At 42.0% G+C, this 20,710-nt stretch overlaps 1 protein-coding gene across 44 annotated transcripts in view; it reads left to right on the top strand.

Moving 5' to 3' along the window:
* The window catches only part of ESRRG (estrogen related receptor gamma), a 387,839-nt gene that overhangs the window by 97,257 nt on the left and 269,872 nt on the right, over positions 1-20,710 (top strand). The window contains exon 1 of one of the 44 annotated variants that reach the window (XM_058835880.1): positions 4,145-4,160. The exons of 37 other annotated variants lie outside the window; for them this stretch is intronic. Coding sequence is in view for 1 of the 7 variants with exons in the window: in XM_058835842.1 (XP_058691825.1) it covers positions 11,394-11,423 (30 nt within the window). In the remaining 6 variants the exon portion in view is untranslated. Of the gene's footprint in view, positions 1-4,144; positions 4,161-11,264; positions 11,424-11,450; positions 11,820-20,710 lie in introns of those variants that run through there. 6 more of the 44 variants (XM_058835856.1, XM_058835842.1, XM_058835869.1 and 3 more) reach the window with 6 other exon arrangements.

Below are 20,710 nucleotides of genomic sequence, written 5' to 3'. Positions count from 1 at the left end.
CCAGCACTTAGCAGCTCTGATTTCATTTATGTATTTATTTATATTTAAGAAAATTAGAAGCTGTTAATTGTAAACTGTCTGGTGGAGCTAAGAGCTCTTAATAAATCAATAGCAACCTTGTGCCATAACATCCAGGGATGGACCTTAACAGGTTGAGGTTGGAATCGGTACCAAGAGAGGCACTGGGGAGACTTGCGTGTGTTCCACTCCTCTTGGCTGTGGGATGTGCCCTTCTCAGGGCACTTCTGGGTCAGTGTTTTCCACAGTGTTGGTTGTTTGCAAGCTTTGGCATGCCACCTCTGAGAGTAGTGTTGTTTCCATGGAATAAGTAATTTCCCTGGACAGCATGGATTTGCCGAAGCTCTGTGATGTCATCTGTAGGGATACGCCCTTTATAACTTACCTTTTAAATTATTCAGAAAACAGTGTGATCCAAATTAACAATGAGAAAACACAGAAGTATTTTTCTCTTTTTTTTGTCCAGGCTTCAAGAGACAGGATGTTCTTATGCCAAATATTGCCGCAGTAAGAACATTCTTGGTGTAAAGTATTGCATAGGAGAAAACAGTGGCAGAGTTCATATCTAGTGAGTTTTGCATTCATACTCTGATTTGCAGTCAACATGACTTCATGCCTCCCCAGTTTTGATAGCAGTGAGTTAAAGGACTGGAGAAAAGCTTTTGGAAGGTGGTTTCTCTGTGAAATTTTTATCCGTCTTTGGGTTTCTTTGTAAGGTATGTCCATGTTTCAAAATGTTAATTATGCAATGTTGAATAAGTGATGTTCAACTATAAAAGGGACTGATAGAAAAAAAAGAGGGAGATTTAATTTTTTTCCAAGCAGGCAAGTCCTCCTACAGGTCATATCTTGATACAATATTATAGTGCATGAAACCAGCACTCACGTAGTAAATAACATAAGGTCTTCTTGACCTTGCAGCCTTACGTGGGCATGCATGCCATTCAGCTAAACTACTCTAGTGTCCAATACCTTGGAGAAATTGCCAAGTATTTCCTCTGATGCCATGCTTGTCACCCACGCTCGCCTGGCGTTCCTCGCTTCCCGCTAACGGCGCTCCGGCCGCGCAGCAGTTTGAGTGCCGACAGCCATAGCGGGATCAGGTAGGGCCTTTCCAGCTGGAAGAGCAGAGCACCATCAGGGGCATGTCCACATGAGTAGGTGCAGATGGACCAGAGCGGACTGGACGTGGCTTGGCTCTGGTCTGGAAGCCATGGCGCTGCTTAGTGCAATACTGTCACCAGGCAAATACTCTTACTGTTTCTTATTAGTAGGGTTAGATCTAGAAACTTCAGTGTGAAGATTGGTCTGTCAGGAATATGCCATGTATTTTGCATACTTATTGTTCTCTCTGTAAAGTGAGTATCATCTCACTTTACAGAGAGAATGTAAAGTAAGCATTGTAAAGTAAGCATGGCAGATAATCTGATTTACAGAAAAAGCTTTCTTTGAGGAACGGAGTGATGGAGACAGGTCTGTGTATTTCTCCTCTTGCCCTCCAGAAATGAACCTCTAGGGTGTGTATTTAGGGAAACCAGAGCCATATAAGGGGGCAACATGGAGATAGGAGATCAGTATTTCTGTGGCATTACAATCAAGGCAGGAAGAAGGCAGTGGAAGAATGAGACTTTAAACAATAATATCCAAAAATGCCTTCCAGAGGGAGGCATACGCATGCATATTTGGGTATCTACAAAGTGCCCTGTACTCTTAGTAGTTCCTCTGAGCAGTGTGGTGCACAACAAGGTGCGAGGTCTTTTCCAAGTGGTCTTGATTGCTTACGCATTTTTATCCAAGTGCCTGCGGTATTTGGAAACTACTGTGTGGTGCAAGGTTTGCAAACAGGATTTAGAGATGTTCAAATTGTCTATCTGCCAAAAGAACAGGTTAAGAATTACTTCGGTGATGGGAAGAGCTTAAAACCAGCTCACTAGCTCACTTTGGGTGTTAATACAGTCTTTAGCCATAGAGGGAAATCTAAGCCTTGCTGAAGGCACAGCATAGCAAGGTATATCTAATAGTGTGTGCTTAACTCTGTTGCCTGGGAGCTTTTGTATAATGCAGTGGCCAGGAAAATTGACCTCATGTTTTGGGTTTTTTTCTTATGGGTTTGGATCCTGACTCACATCATCTACATGTGTAAAGCTGGCAATTTACTGATTTATCGATGGAAAAAAATCACTTAGTTGGAAAAAAGAGGAAAAACTTGTGATAAAAGCACTGTGCTTTGAAATACCAGCTGCATCAGAGGATATGAGTGGGTTATTGGTGTAATAGGGACCCTTCTATCTGTGAACATAATGCCATATAACAAATACCATGAGCCAAATTAGTAGCCAGTTTCTGATGGCAGAACTCTCCAGTTCTAAACGCTACTGCAAGCATTCTGTTTAGGAAGGGAAGCTAAAAGCCTCTCAAGGGTACATAGAAAATGCTGATCCTGAATGTATAAATGGACACGTTTTAATCCTTAAGTTATTAATTATTTCTCATGATTAATTGCAATTATTTTATTACTACTCCAGACCCTTGGGTCAAATTGCACACTGAAGTCGGTAAGAAATTTGCTGAAGAATCTCTTGATTTGGTATGTTATCATTTTTATATTGAATATTGGACATTATCAGTTGCATTAAAAAGACCAACAGCTATCATGCCATCAAATTACAGGATATATTTGGGTTGCAGGCATAACTCCATTTCTTTCAGTGTCATCAGATAGAACTGTAAATTTAATGCACAAAGGGAAGGGGAAATAATCCCTTCACCCACAAAGACATAAATTAAATGTTACCCCACGCTAAAATATGTAACCTTAAATGAACCTTACATTAAGGAAAATTCAATGCCTACGTTCAGTGTATATGCTCTGTTCAAGGGGATGGCAAGTACTTTCAGATTAGTCTGAATTTTGGAGGATTTTCTAGTGAGAAAGCTGGGTACCCCCCTCCCTCTGGCCAGCCCTAGCTTCCCAATGCCTCTCTCCCCTCAAGTAACCAGAAGAATCTTTTTCTTCTGAACATACAGCTTGTAATATACATAAAAGCAGAGTTTGCTTTGATCCTGACAGCAAAACGTTTATTTTTAAACTGGAACTGGGCTGTTGTCCAGCAATGCTCTTTCCTTTGCATCATGCCCTGCGTTTCAGCTCCGCAGCGTGCCTGGGTGCAGCTGGACCTGCTGCAAGAGAGACCTGGCGTGATGGGTCCTGCTGAGCTCGCTCCCTCCCTCTCCCCTCATTCCTCCTTCTCCTCTCGTTTTGAAATTCAAATTGAATGCAATTTTCAGCTCATTTGAGCCAGAATATACTCTTGCTGAGCTTCAGTGGCTCTTAAATTCAAACTCGAAGGAGAAAACAGATATCATCTGTCACTGAGGGTGGGAAAGGGTGTCCTCCCCACATTTTATTCATGGGAGACAGGGCTTCACTGACTAATTCTAGTCTTTCTGACTAATCACTCACTGGCAAACTAATCAGCTAATCGATGTGACTGGTTTCTTGTAGTTTGGTCTCTTTTTGCAGGGTTGTTTTTTTTATTTCTCCAGCCTATTTAGTATTTATATTTAAAGTCCTAGAAATGCCCTAGCTGAAACGCCTGTGTCTGCATTTGACTGTACCTGCTCGTTTCTGGTCTCATTGTCCCCATCACAGACTATTCCCTTTGAAGAACTACAGATGAAAATACCCCAAATTGGACAGGTGGCAGAGAAGAGGCAAGGGATGAGAAATTTTCAAAAGAAGCTTAAAAAATAGAAAGTAGCAAAGGGAGAAAAAGTGTTAAATCATTAGGTGTTGTTACGCCACCAGGTTTAGGGCCAGGTACATGTACAGGGTAAATACCATAGCTACTTATTGTATAAAACCTGTTTCATATTAACACATGTGGCAGTATCTCATGAGTCATCTGGTGGGAGTCCTGCTTAAAAGTAGAGAAGAAATATGGCTCACTGGTTTTTTCCTTACTGCTTTATTTTTTTTTTCTAGTATTATTTTTGAAATGGAAAACGACTCTTGCAATGAAGTCCAGCTCCTGCTTTTATTGTACTCCTTCACAAACTTCTCTTTCATTTGGTGAAAATAGCACTGGTTTGGAGATTGGCAACTACCTTCAAAGGGAAATGTTGCAAGAAACAGCAATTTGGTAGGTGTAAGGGCAAAACTAAAGTACAATCTGTGCTAGTAGAGAAAATAGGTTGCTTAATCTAACAGCATGATAGCATTTTAATGCTGCTCTGAGCAACGTCAGCTTGCCACTGGCAAAAATCCACAACCTGAATTTTTGTTGTAACAAAATCTACATGCCATAAAGGACGTCATACATAGACGGGACATCTGCAAATTGTGAGAACATATTAAAGTCAGGCTGGAAAGAATATCAAACACCATGCTGGTCCCTTAATTGTTTTATGTGTTCTAAAGCCTTGATATATTACTAAACCTGGTTTAAGGTTGGAAACTGCTGTTCTGGAGCTTTCTTGGTGCCTGTTCCTTATTCCTCATGCTGGGCAAGGGTTGGCGTACGGTCAGGGCCCAATCCTGCAAACAGTTTTGTGTTTGGTGTGCTAACATCACCCAAACCAAAATGAAACTCTGGGGCAGTATTCTGTTATCCCTTTGGTCACCTTATCTACTTCAGTTTAGTACGTGGTAATCCCTAAAAAAAAACCCAACCCTTTTTGCTGTGGGAACCAAGGCAGAGATTGTGCCTGTGGCTGGTTCATGGCAGATGCCTTGCACAGGAGCCAGCGTGTTCTTCCGGCAGAACTTGGGTATTTCGTGTTGGAGAGGCACTGGCAAAAAGCAGGGCTGAGGAAAGAGGGCGCTCTTGGTGTGTGATCAGAGAAGCCCAAGCTCACCTTTGGGACTGAGCCCCTTCACGATACAGGCAGTGTGGAGAGACCTGTATCTGGATCACAGTGGAGTGGGTTTAGAGAGGTGATAGGCACACGGCTGACAGGGTAGCAGGAATTGATTTCCAGTGGTCTTTGTGGTCATAAATGTTAGCCCTGATGCATTTACAGTTACTGAAGCAGGGGATTTTGGAATCTTTTTTTAATTAGGCAATTAAATTCAGGTTAAGTCCTGTTTCAGGCACCTCAGTGCCTCTCTGAATCTTCCCCTTTGTCTCCAGTGGCTCTGTTAGGCATTGACACTGACCTGCAAAGCTGGTACTACAAGTTCTTATAAAGAAATCTGATATTCCTATGGAAGTTATGATGATGTATGTAAATCAGCTGCCATATCCACACTGTCACCTCTTCAGCTGAAAAAGAAGGGCAAATCATTTCGTTGGTAGCTGCTGAAACCGTCAGCTGCACTGTCATTAATACTCTCCCCTCTTTCCTGGAAACTCAATATGTCAGCTACCTGATGTACCCTTCCTCTTCCAAGAATACATCTCTCATTCCTTCAAATTCTTCTTGAGCTGGGACCTCCCATCTGCCAGTTTATTGTTCTTCTGGCCCATTAGTTTTTCCTCCCATTATTTTTCATGTGTTTTTTTATAGAATTTTATCATGTGCTAATAACCAGAGTATCTGAATTCTATCCATATAAAGTTATGTGTCCAACTGCTGTGATGCCTTTTTGTTTTACCCCTCCTCTTTCTTGTGGAGAAAGCAGTGCAGGGTAAGGCATTGGGTTTTGAATTTTTATATTGCTGTTGTATACACCTACACCATCATGACTCTGGTCACCCTCTGTCTTTAAGGCATCCCCTGGACCATCCTGTTTGGACTTTGGTGCTGAATCTGTTTCTCGGGGAGCTGTCTAGATTTCTTTTTCTGCTCTCTGAGAAGAGACTGTCCATGTGGTGTCAGTTCTCTGAAGCAGGTGTTCTCAGACCCTCTCCCTAGATGCCATTGCTGAAATTCCTTGTTCTACTCTCCTTACTTTGTCTTGCTGCTTAACCCTGATCATCCTAGAGATCTTCCATGATCAATTCATGCACCTTTAATTGATTTTGCAGGGACCACATGGCAGCTGAAGCATTTGCACACAAACTTCATACTGGGGTTTGTACAATAGAAAGTATTTTGCTTTGCAGAAATACAAGAGCCATAGGAATCCAGGTGATATAAGAAGCGCCTGCCTCCTTGCTTGGGTGACTCTCCTTGATCTCACCCCTCCCTGGTCCACCTTCCAGCCCACATCCATCTCTCTTGGTTTGTGCTTGGGCCATATGTGAAGCTTTCCATTCCAGAAAAAAGCAAAACTCTGACTGTTGTCAATAGACATGGGCATCAATGGGATTTTTACTTAAGTCTCTGCAACTAACCTTTTTGTTTTAGCAGATATTCCCATACAACTGCTTAAAAGTTGCACCTGTAAGTTTTCCACCTGAGTAAACTCTTGTGTACCTCAGGAACCCAATTAGAGATTTCCACATAAGAAATGACTGGATTGCAAGTCACAAAACTAAAATTTTTGTCCCATCCTAAAAAAACTTGTTGATATGTCTGTGTGGGTTATGCCTGTATAGGTGTGTATCCACAGAAAGAGGATGATCCACAGAAAGAGGATGTTTGATGATATTTCCTCAATAGCAGATTACTTGCTGCTGTTCAGAGGTCATTGGGTGACCTGTAAGTTCTGCTTGATTATAGCATGCTCAGTGAAGATCACAGTTTCAAATGAATAAACAAACACTAACCAAATTGTGCATGTTTGTGGTATTGAACCTATAATCAGGTCTTTGCATTTTAATTTTGTATCCACTTTTAAGAATATGTATATTAATCCTTCTGATTGGTTCTTTATCATTCTCTATACCTTAAAAAAAAGGTCTTTCTTTATAGTGCTTTGAGAAATTTAGTAGTGTAAGATCAGAACTCTTCTCTTTGAAATTTATCTTTAAAACTGCTATTGACTTTTACAGGATTAGTGGTCATGTTAGAGAGCCTGAGAAAGTGGTCTCACAGCTCACACAACATCTGATTCCTAAATAACAAACCCCGTCAAGTCAACTATTTCCGAGTCACGTTTTGTTCCGTCCTGGCACAAGCCAGACTGGGACAACAAATTGTATCACCAAAGAGGCATGACATGAGCTGTGCGTGTATTTTCACCAGCCTTTGTATTGCCATGGCAACAATAGTTTTAATTATGGAGAGCCAAAACAGTAAATTGTATATCAGATGGGGCTCAGTTTTCCCTATGGACAGAACTCAGATTAGCCACTGGAGAAAAGCTTTGTATCTCGGTTTTCCTTCCAATCTGGATTTTGTTCTCTGCTTTAGCAGCCGGCTTGTTGTGTTCAGCGTGTGAACTTGGAGGGGCTGCAGCCAACTGGAGGACAGTGGCACAGAGGGAATGAAGTAACCCTCCTGTCTCAGGGGCAGCCTGGCACTGTGCTGGTTTGGGTGTTTAGGAATGGGTCTCTCACTAAAGGACTGCTCTCGGCTTCCCTCTAAACCACAGGAGACCTGCAGATTTGGAAAGGGCTGGTGTGAAGTGATGTTTAATAATTGGCCTTGACAGTGTTCAAGATTGTGCTTGGAGGGACAGACAAGGAGTTCTACTTCAGCAGTACACATGAAAATTTGCAAAGCAGATCCACATCTACATCCAGCTGTGGGAAATAAATATGTCTGCATGGTTGGATGCAGGTCTGGAGTGGCTTTTTTCACAGTGGCAAGGGTGTTTAAGTCACTTTTCAAAAGTGGGGTGGAAGGGTAGTGACCAAAAGCATGTATGTCACTTGGGAAATTCATAACAAGAGAGGAAAAACTTCATTGATGTAAATCAGTGTCTTCATATATATATATACATACACACACAAACATATATATATACATATACATATATATATATATACTTAAGTCAATTATATGGCCTTCTAATGTGCTAATTTCCTATTTTGTTTGAATGGTGGCCCTTGGTGGTTATGGTAAGGCTTCTTCTGGGTTTGGGAACTTCCTGGCAGTGTTTGACCAATAGTGAGGTTGGAGAAGAGATGGAACCCTGTAACTTTTGTGTGGATCTATTCTGATCCTCTGTGATTCCTAGCGTCTGTTTTCATGATCACAAGTCAGAGGCAGCATCATCAGGAGCTCATGGCTAGAGATCATGATATCACAGAGAATGAGTTGCAAGATCACACTATTAACTAGAAATTCAGTTATTCAAATGTGGTTCCAGGATGCAGGGGGCTCAGCAAGCATGTAGGTTAATATGTAGATATGCTGAATCTGTAATCTCACTTCTTACAGTGTCACGGCAACATTTTTGTACAGCACACAACCCCGAACAAGTAATTCACTGATGATTTTATTGTTGATTCACTTGTACTTCTTGAAATTTAAGAAATCCTGCCTTTAGGATTTTCATTTTGGAATTTGAGATCATAAATTAAGCCCTCTTATGAAAGAAAATAAGAAGTTTGCTGTTGTTTTTAATAAGATTTTACGGTAAGTATGGCAACAGCAAGTCTGTCGGTCCCAGCTTTACTGCACGTGTGTAGCTCTGTGCTTTGAGACCCTTGAAATATCTGGTTTTAGGACATCAGCAGGGGGCTAATGAAAAGGCTTTGTTGATTTTAACGAATTGCAAGCCACTGTAGCCAAAATAAATATAATCTGCTTTTTGGATTAGTTGTCACACATGATTTTACCTACTAACAGTGATTAAAGAACCCTGGTGGACCAGAAGCATAGCTACTCTCTGGTGACTTTTGCTAAAATAGCAATAAACAGAAGTAAATAAATTGTTAGGGCATTAGTTATCTTTAATAAACACTGACACTGCATATAATGTTTGGGAGAAAGCTTCAAAAACCTCCATTTAGTACAGACAGCAGTGTCACTCTTTCTAGCACAGATGGCATTGGTCATTTTAGATGTCTGGAAATTATGGCATGGCCAAGCCGTGTTCCTTGTACCACTGAGCTGCCGTCCCTCCTTGAGAGGTGCCGACCCACCTGCACACCTCATGGAGGCCTCCATCACTCAGCCATTTTCATCCAGCAGCAGACACCAGAACCAAAGTTGAAAATATCCCAAACTAGAGGGATTATGACAGGAAAATGAAGGGAGTGTTAATTCCTTCTGTAATTCAACCTCCGAACCGCTGTAATTCCATCCAGCTAATGAGCAGAGGGCTGGTGCTGGTCCCTCTTACCTTCATCTCTGTAAGCTGATGAACAGAATTACTTGCCCCTGCTGACATCCTTTATCTCTGATATTTTCCCAGTAATCAAGGGGTGGGTGTGTTTCCTGATCCCCTTCACATTTGTTGTGAGAGGCAACAATTACACTTGATGATACTGTACCATTCCTTTGGACTCATTGTTGCTTTTAATCAGTGGAGAAAAGAAACAAAACAAATGAAAACATGTTCCTTCTTCCAAGAGGGAATTATTGTTGCAGTATTGAATGTTGGGAATGATTTTAGGTTCTTTTGTAGCGGGGATAACACCTTCTTGAGAGTGGCAGAGAAGTGAGGAATTTCCCAAAAGCAACGAAGAAATTTAGGGCTTTGGAAATGAAGAAAAAAGTCAAGGGATAGCAAAACATTAGAAATATTACTTTAAGGAAAATTTCACCAAAATAGGGAGAGGGTGTTAGCTTTCTAATGAGTCTTTGACTTGTATTCATCTGTTCCTAATTGTACACCCCTGGAAGGCACATGGCACTGTTCTACGAGGAGTTTATCTTTTATATGACAGTCACAAAACTTCAAACTCTTCAAGTAAACATCCTCAGGCTTTTTAAGAATTGTATAACTCCTTTTTGATGTATGGAGTTAGATTCTTGTGTGGTGTTTTTGGTGAAGTCGTGCAGCAGTTACAACCCACTTCTGGCTTTATAGTCTACGGAAAAAATTCTTTGATACTGTGCTCGGGAAGGGAGTAAGACCCACCGAGGACCCATCCTTCTCTTGGCTGGCAGTCATTAGGAGTTTGGAGACTTGCCCGATGGTGTAATTCAAGTCTTGACTGCATATCTTATTGGTTAAAAATAGGAGCCAACTCCAGCTCATCAGTTTTTGCTAAGAAACTATTGATTGTGATTAGCAAGCTTAAAAATAATTACCTTGTGTCTTCTTTGCTATCTTTGGACATACTCTCATATTCCTACTGTTATAGAAAGTATTGAGCAGCACAATAGGATGATTTGATGACTAAGGTGTTACACTGAGTGGGTGTGAGAAGGGTATTGAGCACATCTTAATTGTTCCATCTCCTGGGCATGGAACAAACACACAACACCTACACGGGGGAGAAAACCCACTGGCCTTGCTGGAAAATACAAAGTGAGCTATCCCTCATGCCCTTGTTCCCATGGGGAAAGGTGTATCCAGTCCTTCCCAGTTGCAGTCATCTCTTTCACCACGACTTCGGCAGAAGCCACGAGCCCACCCAGCAGCACATGGGTAAAACAGTGGTTTGCTTAGCAGCTGGGGAAGGGGGGGATGAGTTTTACCTGGGTTTTAACACCTACTCTGAAAGCCTGATGGTGCTGATTCATACCTGGTTGCAGTTGACCCTGAATGGCTGACTCAGTTAATGATAACTGAAAGCCTGTCTGCCTCTGGAAGGTGTTGTTCTGTAGCAGGGACAGTCTCAGCAAGCAGATGAATTGTCGTTACTCACAGCCCTGTGTACTCAGGTGAACCAGCATCCACTTCAGCCTGCTCAAGGCTAGGCCACCTGCTGAGAGTGTGAGAAGAGCTCCCTATACCTGTCAGACTCCTAATGCAGGTCAGTAGCCGCTTCAGGGGGCCACCTCCTCCAGGCTTTAACTCTTGAGCAGCCCTGGAAAAGCTGATTTCTTGCCATGTTCCTCTCTGCTGAGAGAACCAAGAAAGAGTAGCTTCTCTGTTTAAGTTTGGTGTCAGAAGTTGGGTGGTGAGACTGCTGTATGCTATATCTGTGTGTATGCATATACGTATACGTATTTTTATGCCTATGGGATTACTTTACCCTGTTCTTTAGGTTTCATATCCCCTTTGAATGTGTCAGTAATTTCAAATCCTTACCAGTCTGTGATGCCCAGTCTGAGTTTGCATTTCCAGTTTCTATTTCTCCTAAAGGCTTGCTCTCGTATTGGTTTGGTGTGTACCAGGTCTGCCCTTAGCAGGCACCTTGCAATGTGGGTTAGAATGTCAATTATGGGGTGTTTTGCAATCAGGGCTGCTTGCTGCAGGGCTGTGCCTATCAAACGTGGTCTCATTGCACAACCAGGTAGTGATGTGTGGGGCAGGGTGCATGCTCTTCAGGCCAGCTGCAAGTCATGTGAAACTGAGCGTGTTTGCATGTCCAGGAGAGGGACTCATTCCAGCTTTTTGTGTGTTAATGGCAGCTTTTGAAATTCAGAGCTAGAATTTACCCACGGGGAAGGAAGAAAAATCACTTGGTAAAACATTTCCTGGTGCAATGGTCTTCAAATCGGCGCAGGTGGGAGAGGTGAGTGCTGGGTCCCACCAGAGTGACTTCCTCATGTGGATTTTGGGTTCTGTGATTTGTGTTGCTTCAAGAACGTAAAAAGAATGAATCACAAGGCTTTGGTACGGTAGAAAGAGAAACTGTGGGCATGTTTGCTCTGGTCTGTGTCAGAGGAGGAGATGCAGATGGACTGCAGCTGCAGCTCTGGGAAAGCAGGGCTGGAGCAGGAGCCCTGAGGGCTGGCTGAGGAGCTGGGAACCTGGTGGGGAAGGTGCAGCTCTTTTCCTCTCGCTGTTCTACAAGGGATGTTACAACAGCCCTGAGGAAGGTCTGGGCTGCATGGATAGAGAGCAGGTGATGGTTTGGGAAAAAAACTTCACTGACAGGAGTTTCTGACAGCAGCTTTATGCTCTAAAGGTATTGTCATATTCTTTTTAAGACTTTTTAAGTAACTCTAAATCTGTGTACTGCATTAATTTCTCTATAAATATCTGTGTAAACTCTCAATAGACTCGTACATGTAAGCTATGTATTCCAAACAATTTGCTTCAAAAATATTTGGCTTGACTGAGAAAAATATTGTTGGAAGAGCTATTTCTTTCCCCTGCTGTGTTTAAAGGGGCTTAGACTTGAGTCCTTAAATTCAGCATCCTTTATTAGCATGATTCCAGGATTCTCAAGGATTTATATAAGAGCTTGAAACATTTAAAATGTTTGTCACATTTAAAACCAAATGCTCCAACTTTAAAATTTGATCTATTGGGCTGTACCACAGCTAGAAGTGAATGCTGTATTGCTTTTCTGTGGTTTGAGTACCTTCTCCTTCACCCAGGAGACTGCAACATATTTTTTCGTGTCTGGCTGTCTCAGATACTTACGTGGCTGCAGCTACTGCAGTTTCTGAATGTTTCACAGCACTTTGGAGAGAATATTATTACCTTACACATATCACTGGTTCACGAATACTGAGTGCCACAGATGAACTTTGACAAGGTGTTTGGTACCTTTTTTTGGAAAGAAGGGCATGATTTTAGAGCAAGTTTGCTAACATATAATGAGCAGCTGCAGATTTTGCACATCAGCAGGGAATGCTGGGCTGAAACCCATCAGGTCTGGGCCCTGGAGAAGCTGAGCTAGTCACAAGTCCCCCATTTACTAATTTGCCATGTGAATATAACTGTTACACAGCCTATTGGCTATACAAACAACTTGTGATCTCACACAGTTATTTTTTGCGTTATATTTAACACTTTTCTTGTCAGAAGCAGTGAGAAACAGGGAGAAATACTTCTGCTTGTATGTAAGCTGATGGCTTCAAGTCAACTACAGCTGCTAGCCTGGCAATAATTTGAATTGTTGCAAACACATGGAAAGAGTAAAGTAGAAGATATGGGAAAAAGAAAATAATCATCACCAGGGACGTTTCTTTAGAATAATTTTATTAAAAGTTCATGTTTGAAGTGATGTCATCCTTTTCGTTCTCTGTATTTAATTGTCCTTCTGAAGCTTGGCATAGCTATTCTGATGTGCAGCAAAAATATTACATCAAAGGTGAAAGTTTCAATCCTGGCTGAAAAATAAAACAGAGGGTGGTGGGACACAGAGGAGGGGGGAGAACCCCCAAATGACTAAGAGTTCTTGAAAGTAAAATATAAAAGAAAATAATAATTTCTCTCCCCTGACAAATAGTTCAAAAAGTAGCCAACAGTTTGGATCTGGTATGTCACATTGCATACAAATGAAGAAACTGTCACCATCAGTTTCCTTTGAAACCTTTTGATCTTATCTTCTGTAGTAAAGGGCATGTGACTTGATCAGGCTCCTCTTCTCTGATACATAGTCAGAGTCCTGATCTAGTGAAATATCTGTGACAGATTTCTCCACTTAGTTGATACTTTTTTTTCCCTTCAGTGCCTTTGTTGGGGGAGGGATATGATTTACCCTTCCCTCTCCCTCCAGGAATGCCAGTTTCCTAATTTGGCAATTCCCAGCTAATCCTGTGTATTATGTCTTATTCAGTAGAAGTCTTACACCTGTTTTCTCTCCTCTTGCTAGGCTGGCCAGTTTATCTGGTAAGAACAGGAAAGCAGAATTATGGTATTTGGTAAAGATACATTAGATACTCGGTTCTTCTGAAAAGTTGTGTGATAGGTATTCTGGCAATTAATACAGGATTGTTTTATTGCAGAGTACCTGTTAAAGGAGGATTTGAATATGCATAGCCAGTACCATCAGGGGATAGCAGTGGAAGAAAAAAGCTTTCTAAAGACCTCTAAATCTTAAAAAGCATAGTTTTTATGAGGTATTTATATTTTTAATACAAGCTATAATAGCTAATGTGCTTTTCTTGATTAATGTTTAGGTCTAGAACTAGTGAAGTCAAGGAAAAATTTCCCAAAGGGCTAAACTTTTCTACTGTGGCAATTGATGGCAAAGCTATTTTTGCCTTGTCTGTGGTGAGGCTGCTCTCTGAGGGAGAGCTGAAATAAGAACTAAGCCCTAGGAGGTCCTGCAGGGCTCCTCTTTGCAGAGCAAAGGCCAGAACAAAATATCTTTGGGTCCCTGTGTTGTCACTGCTGGGCTTTGCTTCCCAGTTGCTGGTGTAGGACACCCTTCTTGCTGGTGGCCACAGGGTGGTTTCTGCCCCTGCTGGGACCCCGGGAAAAAGTTTGCAAAATTTGTGAGGTTTGCAACAGAGACAGAAAGTTTGGGGGTTTTGTTTGTTTGGTTTTTTGGGTTTTTTGTCCCTGTGGAAAGTAAGCAACGATTGAGATGTTCAGGAATTGTTTCTACCCAAACTTGCTAATTAGAAGAAATGCTGGAGCTGCTGAGTCGAAAGCAGTGTTTAAATGGGTGAAGGTTGCTGAGCAGTGTTGTTTGCATGGGAGGTCAGGCTGGGTGATCTCGCTAAGCCTGCAGCCGCCTCCACCCTGGAGCATGAGGTGCAGCCTTGCAAACAGGGAGTTCTCCAACAGAAACGCCAAGATTTCCAAGCTCACAGGAGCAACAGTGGGCTGCCTGCTGGCCGGAGCAGGCTCTGCTCCGTTTGGTTTTCCGCTCGGCTTCTGTTGTCGGCGTGTCCCTGTTAGGAGTAATGAGCTGAGAGAGACTGGAAGCAAGCCTGCAGCGTGCCAGCTCGTCTGGGAGGTGCAGCTGGGTAAAGTGCAGCAGCAAATCCTTTGCAGTGCTGCTACTTTCAGAGAGTGATTTTGCTCTCCGGTGGTTTTAACACCGCAGTTATATGTGTTTACATGGTGAGTGTCCCTCTGCCTGCTGAGGTGGCTTGTGTCACTGTCCCTCAGAGCTGGGAAAAGGTGGCTGTTGGGCTGCTTGGACAGAAAGGTCCATTTTGGAGTCTTTGTGTAAAAATCTGGGAAAACCAGAATATGTGTGACTGGTCCAGCAGCATGTTCTCTTGTTGCCGAAGTCCTCGGCTCTTAGTTCCTGGTTTAGCAGAGTAGGAGAGCATGTCAGGACATCCTGCTGGGCCTCAAATATGTGCTCAGGAGGGTTTGTTTCTGGGCTAGGAAGGAAAGCTAGCAAAGCTAACTTGACTTTTTCATCTGAAGAATTTGGCTCTTCCCATGTCTGGGCTCTTTCCTGCTCTGTTGTCTGTTGTGTGATGAGTAAGAGCTGGTATTCAGAAGTGGTGCCTGAAGAGCGATGGGTTTGGTTGCTGAGTAGAGCTGAAGGTCCTAACAGTTGGGATCTTGGAATGCAAATAGCATCCAAAAATGGTTTTGCCTTTTATCCATTAGCACAAACACAGGTCAGATGTTTTAACTATCAACTTGGGTGAAAAATCAGTCTTCCTGATGCTCCACAGGACTACCAGTTCAGTATATTCTGGATGCTTCAGCTCTGGAATGTGAAAGGCAAGGGACAGAAGCACCAGGAGATTGCTTCCATTTGCAGATTTTTGCAGCCTCCCCAGCATCCTTTATCTGGGACAGGCAGCACCTCATCAGCCAGCTGCCAAGCAAGGAGACCTGCTGGTAGTGCCGGGGGCTGGAAGGAAACCTCAGATGTGGCTGGAGATCTGGCTGCTACCGAGACCCCCCCTTCTCCCCTTGCTGGTGAGAGAAGGATGGTGGGGATCTGACAGACTCCCATCAAGGAGTGAGGATGTGGGGGAATGAGATGCTCAGCACTCAGCATCAGGGTTTAAGATATCCAGAAAACCACCCATTTGCTTTCAAGGCTTATTCTGCAATCAGCATAATTTCTCAGGAGGAGGGGCTTTTACTGTGGAACAGAAGGTTGGGGAATGGAGTGTTTGTAAAGGGAAAAATAATTCTGTTTATGGGCTGAGAGTCAAAGACCTTTTTGGACATGATCACCTCTGTCTGTTTGCTTTGTATACAGGAGGCAGGTTGGATAGTTTAAAACATTGGCTATTTTATAATAATAGTAATAACAATTTAAAGATTTTCCCAGCTGTTGGAGGACGCAATTTTTCTTTGATAGGCCATTATGTATGCAAGACCAATTGGTAAACTGCAATGTACTGTTCTGTAATTATTCTCCCCTGTAGCTTTAATGAGGAGATCTGCATGCAGTTTGATGGGAGAATATACTCTGCCGACAGCTACATCGAAAATCAAGACAGGTGTAATCTGCTTACTGTAGTCTGTGAATCCTCACCATGTGGCTATGTTATCTCTAGTGCATGTTTATAGAAAGATGCTTGTAAAAGGATTTAATTTAATGGAATAATGGTAACTGACACTATGAAAATGAAGGGGCTCAAATAATATGGTGAGCAGAGTTGTATAAACACTAAAGTAGATGATTAAAAAATTGGTGTGTTACCTCATTTAGTTATGTGAAAAGAAATGCAAATGAAGCCATGGTATGGACTAAAAGAAAGCATTCTCTGTTGCTAACCCAGTCTTAGAACAGACTTTGGGGTATGTACATAGCAATATCTGGTCAGTTGTGCAGATTTGCATGGCTGTCACTAAAGCTCTGCACAGACCCATTTCCAGGACCCGAGTCTGAAGAGCAGGATATCTTTTAGAAGGCAAATACTCTGCTGAGAGCTGTAGCCAAAAGCTGCAGCTTGCTCTCAGGTGGAAGAGTACTTGTCTGATGTAAGGACAAGTTCAAGCTTTGTTTAGGAATCTACTCTGTGGTGGGAAAGCTTTGAGACTCTCACACGTGATGGGTCTCTGTTTCCTTACCTGCACAGTAGCAATAACAATAAACTATTATTAGATAAACAGCCCAAATAACTTACTATTTTGAAGTCCACTGAAAAAAAAAGGACCATCTCCTTGCTAGCAGCAGTTGCACAGGATGGGTAATTTGGAGAGATAAAATTACTTAGGCAGAACTGTGAATCTAGCTCTTCTTTTCAGACACTGAAAGCAATAATACCCGGTCACTCTCTGTGGGTGTGATTTATTAATTATCAGTCATTCTTAATCACTTGATACTGACATATATCTAACACACCAGAGAGTTTAATATCGGAAAGAATACTTACCATGATTTTTCTCAGCCGTCCATTTTTAAGTGCTGGGGGAGATAATGTGGTGCCAGCACTTTGGTATTATGTTTCAGATCCTGTGTGACTGTCCTTGAACGTGGAGGATGAGTGCACAGAGGGTGGCAAAAAGTTGTTAGCAAGAGCTATGCTAAATGTGGCCATCCTCTTCACTGAATTGCTTGAAAGCCTTCGGCTTGTAGAATTCACATGTGTCATGACACATAGGGTGGTGGGGTTTTTTTTATTGTTTAACCTTTTTTGTGGTAAGGCAAATTGATCTGATTTGTTATTCATACCAGGTATAGTCAAAGTGTATGATTTGCTATACTTTGTTAGTGCATCAAGCAAAATGTGTTTAAAAAAATAATGAGAATCTCTTCTGCTGGAGAAAGATGGGGATTGGATGGAGTTAGGCATTGCTGTTAATTATTCTTATTATGCTGATCTTGCTCAGATTTTTGAGTCTGGTGATTGCACTGATAAAGGAGCAGCCTTGATTTCTGCACATATGTTACAGTTACTTGTAAAACTGGGCTCACAGATTGCTCAGAAGCTTTTACTGTTCCTGCAGAACATTTTGGTAGTTCCAGCAGTTTGATCACAAATGCAGCATCTCTCTCCTAATGCTTTGCAGGTTGATAAAACAGTTGCCGAGCTGGAGTCCCTAAAGAAATTATTAATTATCTGGTTAATGTGCATCAGGCTGTGGGAGTGTGAGATTAATCACCAGTGCTGGGATGAGTTGCTGAAGTGGATTTTGGTTTTTCGTCTCCTGTCACTCGGTAATGGCTTTTCCTTCCTTCACCATCAGGTGAACAGGTGCGGAGATGCTGTATTTTCATTTTCCTGTAGTCGGGAACAGCCGGTGTCCAGGAAATGCCTCTTTCTCAGTCCTGCTGCATGAGCAGTTTACAACATGGAGCGCTACCTGCTTTGGATGTTCCAGCTGCAGGAGATGCTCCTACAGCACAGGACTGACCTGAGCCTTCCCACATAAACACATTCGAACACATGTGCCTGGGGAGGAATGCCAGGGAGGAGTGTTTGGCTGAGCTGGGTCTGGCTCTCCTCTATTCCCCAGGTCTCAAAGGGGTTGACTTATATTTGGAAGTGGAATTGCAACTTGACTCCTATTTTGAGTGTATTTATATTACCTGGAATTTTTCGGTAAATGAACATTCAGCATGTCTCCTTTGTTTAATGTAAGAAAAGAAAAATGTGCTCATTTATTGCAAAGATACACAGAAGGTGTTTGTAACTCAGTCTTTAGGTGTACCATCCTTAAAGCCAATGGGTTGCATTAATATTCAGGTACTGGAGAAGGATTTGGAATCTTTTCCAGTGGTGGTGGATCAGGGCATTGTGGTGCAACATTGCAAGCACTGTCAAACATTCCTGCCCTGTTAACCATCAGCAGCTGCCTCAGAAGTGGTTCAGTGAGGCCCTCATGATCTTCCAGAGCTCCCTACTGTTTTATACACACCTGCACCACACACTGTACTGGTGGGGAGAAAAAAAAAAAATTTGTCTTTTAAATCTGACAGTTGTGTTGTTATGTCAGTCTTGTACACGAAGCCATTAACAGCTTTGCCCCAAGGCCTTTAGTTTTAGTGACTACTCCTGAGGAGAGAATGGAAGGTGAGATGGAAGGAGCTACAGACATAAAGCAGAGTTTGCCTATGAAGTGTCTCTAGTTAAGAAGAGAAGAAGCTGTAGGCAACAATGCAACAATCATTCTGCTAATATGTACTGAGGGACAGAAGTAGAGTTTGAACCTTTCTCTATTTATAATGTCTAGGCATTTGGATTACTTTATCACCTCTAACCACAAGTATTGTTTCTCCCTGAGGAAGTCCTGTGAAAAACCACAGCAAATGAAACTGAGATGCACAGCACTTGAGATTGGAGACCTGTTTTTAACCTTCTGCTTAACTATGTTGTAACAAGTGTTTGGGTTTCTTTTTTTGTTGGGTAGGGGTTGCTTGGGGGGTTTTTTGTGTGAATGCGTACGTATTGGCCCTAATCAGCTTATAGGGTTTGTTTCTTCTTGGCTAAATCAGTGGTGGTTTTTGTCCCTGGTGAACTGACAATTTTTGATTATCTTGCCACTTCAAGCAGGCAGAGATGTACTTGTATTTGAGATTGCATGGCACCAATCCATTCTTGGGTTTTGCTCTCCATATTGTACTATCCCAAATCCCTCTTCAGCTAAAGATGTTACCTCAGGAGGGGAAGAGATAGGTATGCAGTTTTCAGAGAATTTGCTTTTTGTAATAGCTATGTGCTCCACTCTGGAATCCCTGAACAGCCTATGATGGCATAAACATCCATTTGTTTGACAAGCTATGGTATAACTTCACATTAAATGTAGATGACCCATTTGAGTTTGAAACCCTCTAACCAGCAAGTCAGCATAGCAGCAGTGGGGCTTTAAATGTTAAGCAGCCTTCAGGGCTTCAGGCTGAGTATTTGCACTGGAGTTGTTTGGGTTTCTGCTCCTTGCAGAGCTTCCTGAGCTTGTTGTGATAACTAGAATCAAGTTTACTTTGTTAAGCTCAGCAGTTCCCAGAACTGAAGAGATAAAAGGAGGAAAATAAGACCTTTAGGAGGCAAGAAGTAAATTTCTGTATTGGGATGCAGGTCACTGTCTTTGTGTGACTTTTTGATGATGATGTGCCCATTTCTTTATGCACAGTTGTGTGCCCAGGCATGCAGGGGTGCTTGCCCACAGTGATGTACAAAAGCAATGCAAAAGCAGTGTAACACTTGGGAAGTGTATCAAGCATAAAGGCAGTAACTTGCCAGCCTCTTCTGTAGCTCTGTATCTCTGGTGCTTAAAAATAAGTGGAATAGCAGATTTTTGGATGAGTAAATTGTGCAAATTCATGCCTAATTTACATGTATGATCACCTTGACTGCTTGTACAAATCAGGTAATTGTGCATGCAAATAGCTAATTAACACAATTAGCTGATCTGCTGATACAGTCTCAGGATCTGTAAGGGTGCACTAGCCATGTAGTTATCATATATTTTAAACCAGTTGTATGAAGAAAATCTAAGCCCTCATAATTTATCAGCTGTGGGGAGTTGCTTATTTTTTAGTATCACCCGCTTTGGGGTGGAAGAATCTGATGGGCATCACAACTGTTACTGCAGTTGGGATCCAAAATTGCTGATGTTTGGTAGAAAAATTAGGAGAAAAATTTCATTTCAAAGTAGAAAGTCAGTGTTGCTGCTGATGCACATTCCCAGGACTGCAGCCCGTGTCAGACTACCTGGTCTGATGGTATGAAGTGCTCTTCCAATATAAATTGTTCCATAGTTTGGCCCTATGGCTTCATAAAAGCACCTGTGAACAAAGCTTGTTAAATACCAACTTATTACTTATTTTTAAATAAGCAAAGTATTCTGGATTTTAAAGCTGCCTGCCTTCATCCACCTTAGTAGAAAAGAATTTACTCAAAAAGGGTTTAAAGGGCAAGTCTCCTGGTTTTGTTTATTTTTCTTAGTCTCTTTCTTAGCATATTTGACCACTAGGCAAAAATACCCAGGCAAGTTTAAACATGCAAATTACCCAAGTTTTGCAGCTGCATCTGTGGACACCAGATACAAGCGCAGGAATTTCAGAAGTGTTTCTTGTATCTCTGTTTCTGTTATTTTTATGGTTGTTATGGGGTGGACAGATAGCCATCATCATAGTGATTGTTTATAAATTCAAACCAAACATAATGTGAACTTGCAGTTAGTTCCTACAAACAATTTACCATCAAGAGTGTACATAAAAGTAACAGTAAAATCTTCTAAAGGCAGGTATTT

The sequence above is a fragment of the Poecile atricapillus genome, chromosome 3, assembly GCF_030490865.1.
Source record: "Poecile atricapillus isolate bPoeAtr1 chromosome 3, bPoeAtr1.hap1, whole genome shotgun sequence".
Lineage (NCBI taxonomy): Eukaryota > Metazoa > Chordata > Aves > Passeriformes > Paridae > Poecile > Poecile atricapillus.
This window is presented reverse-complemented; position numbering and strand designations above follow the sequence as displayed.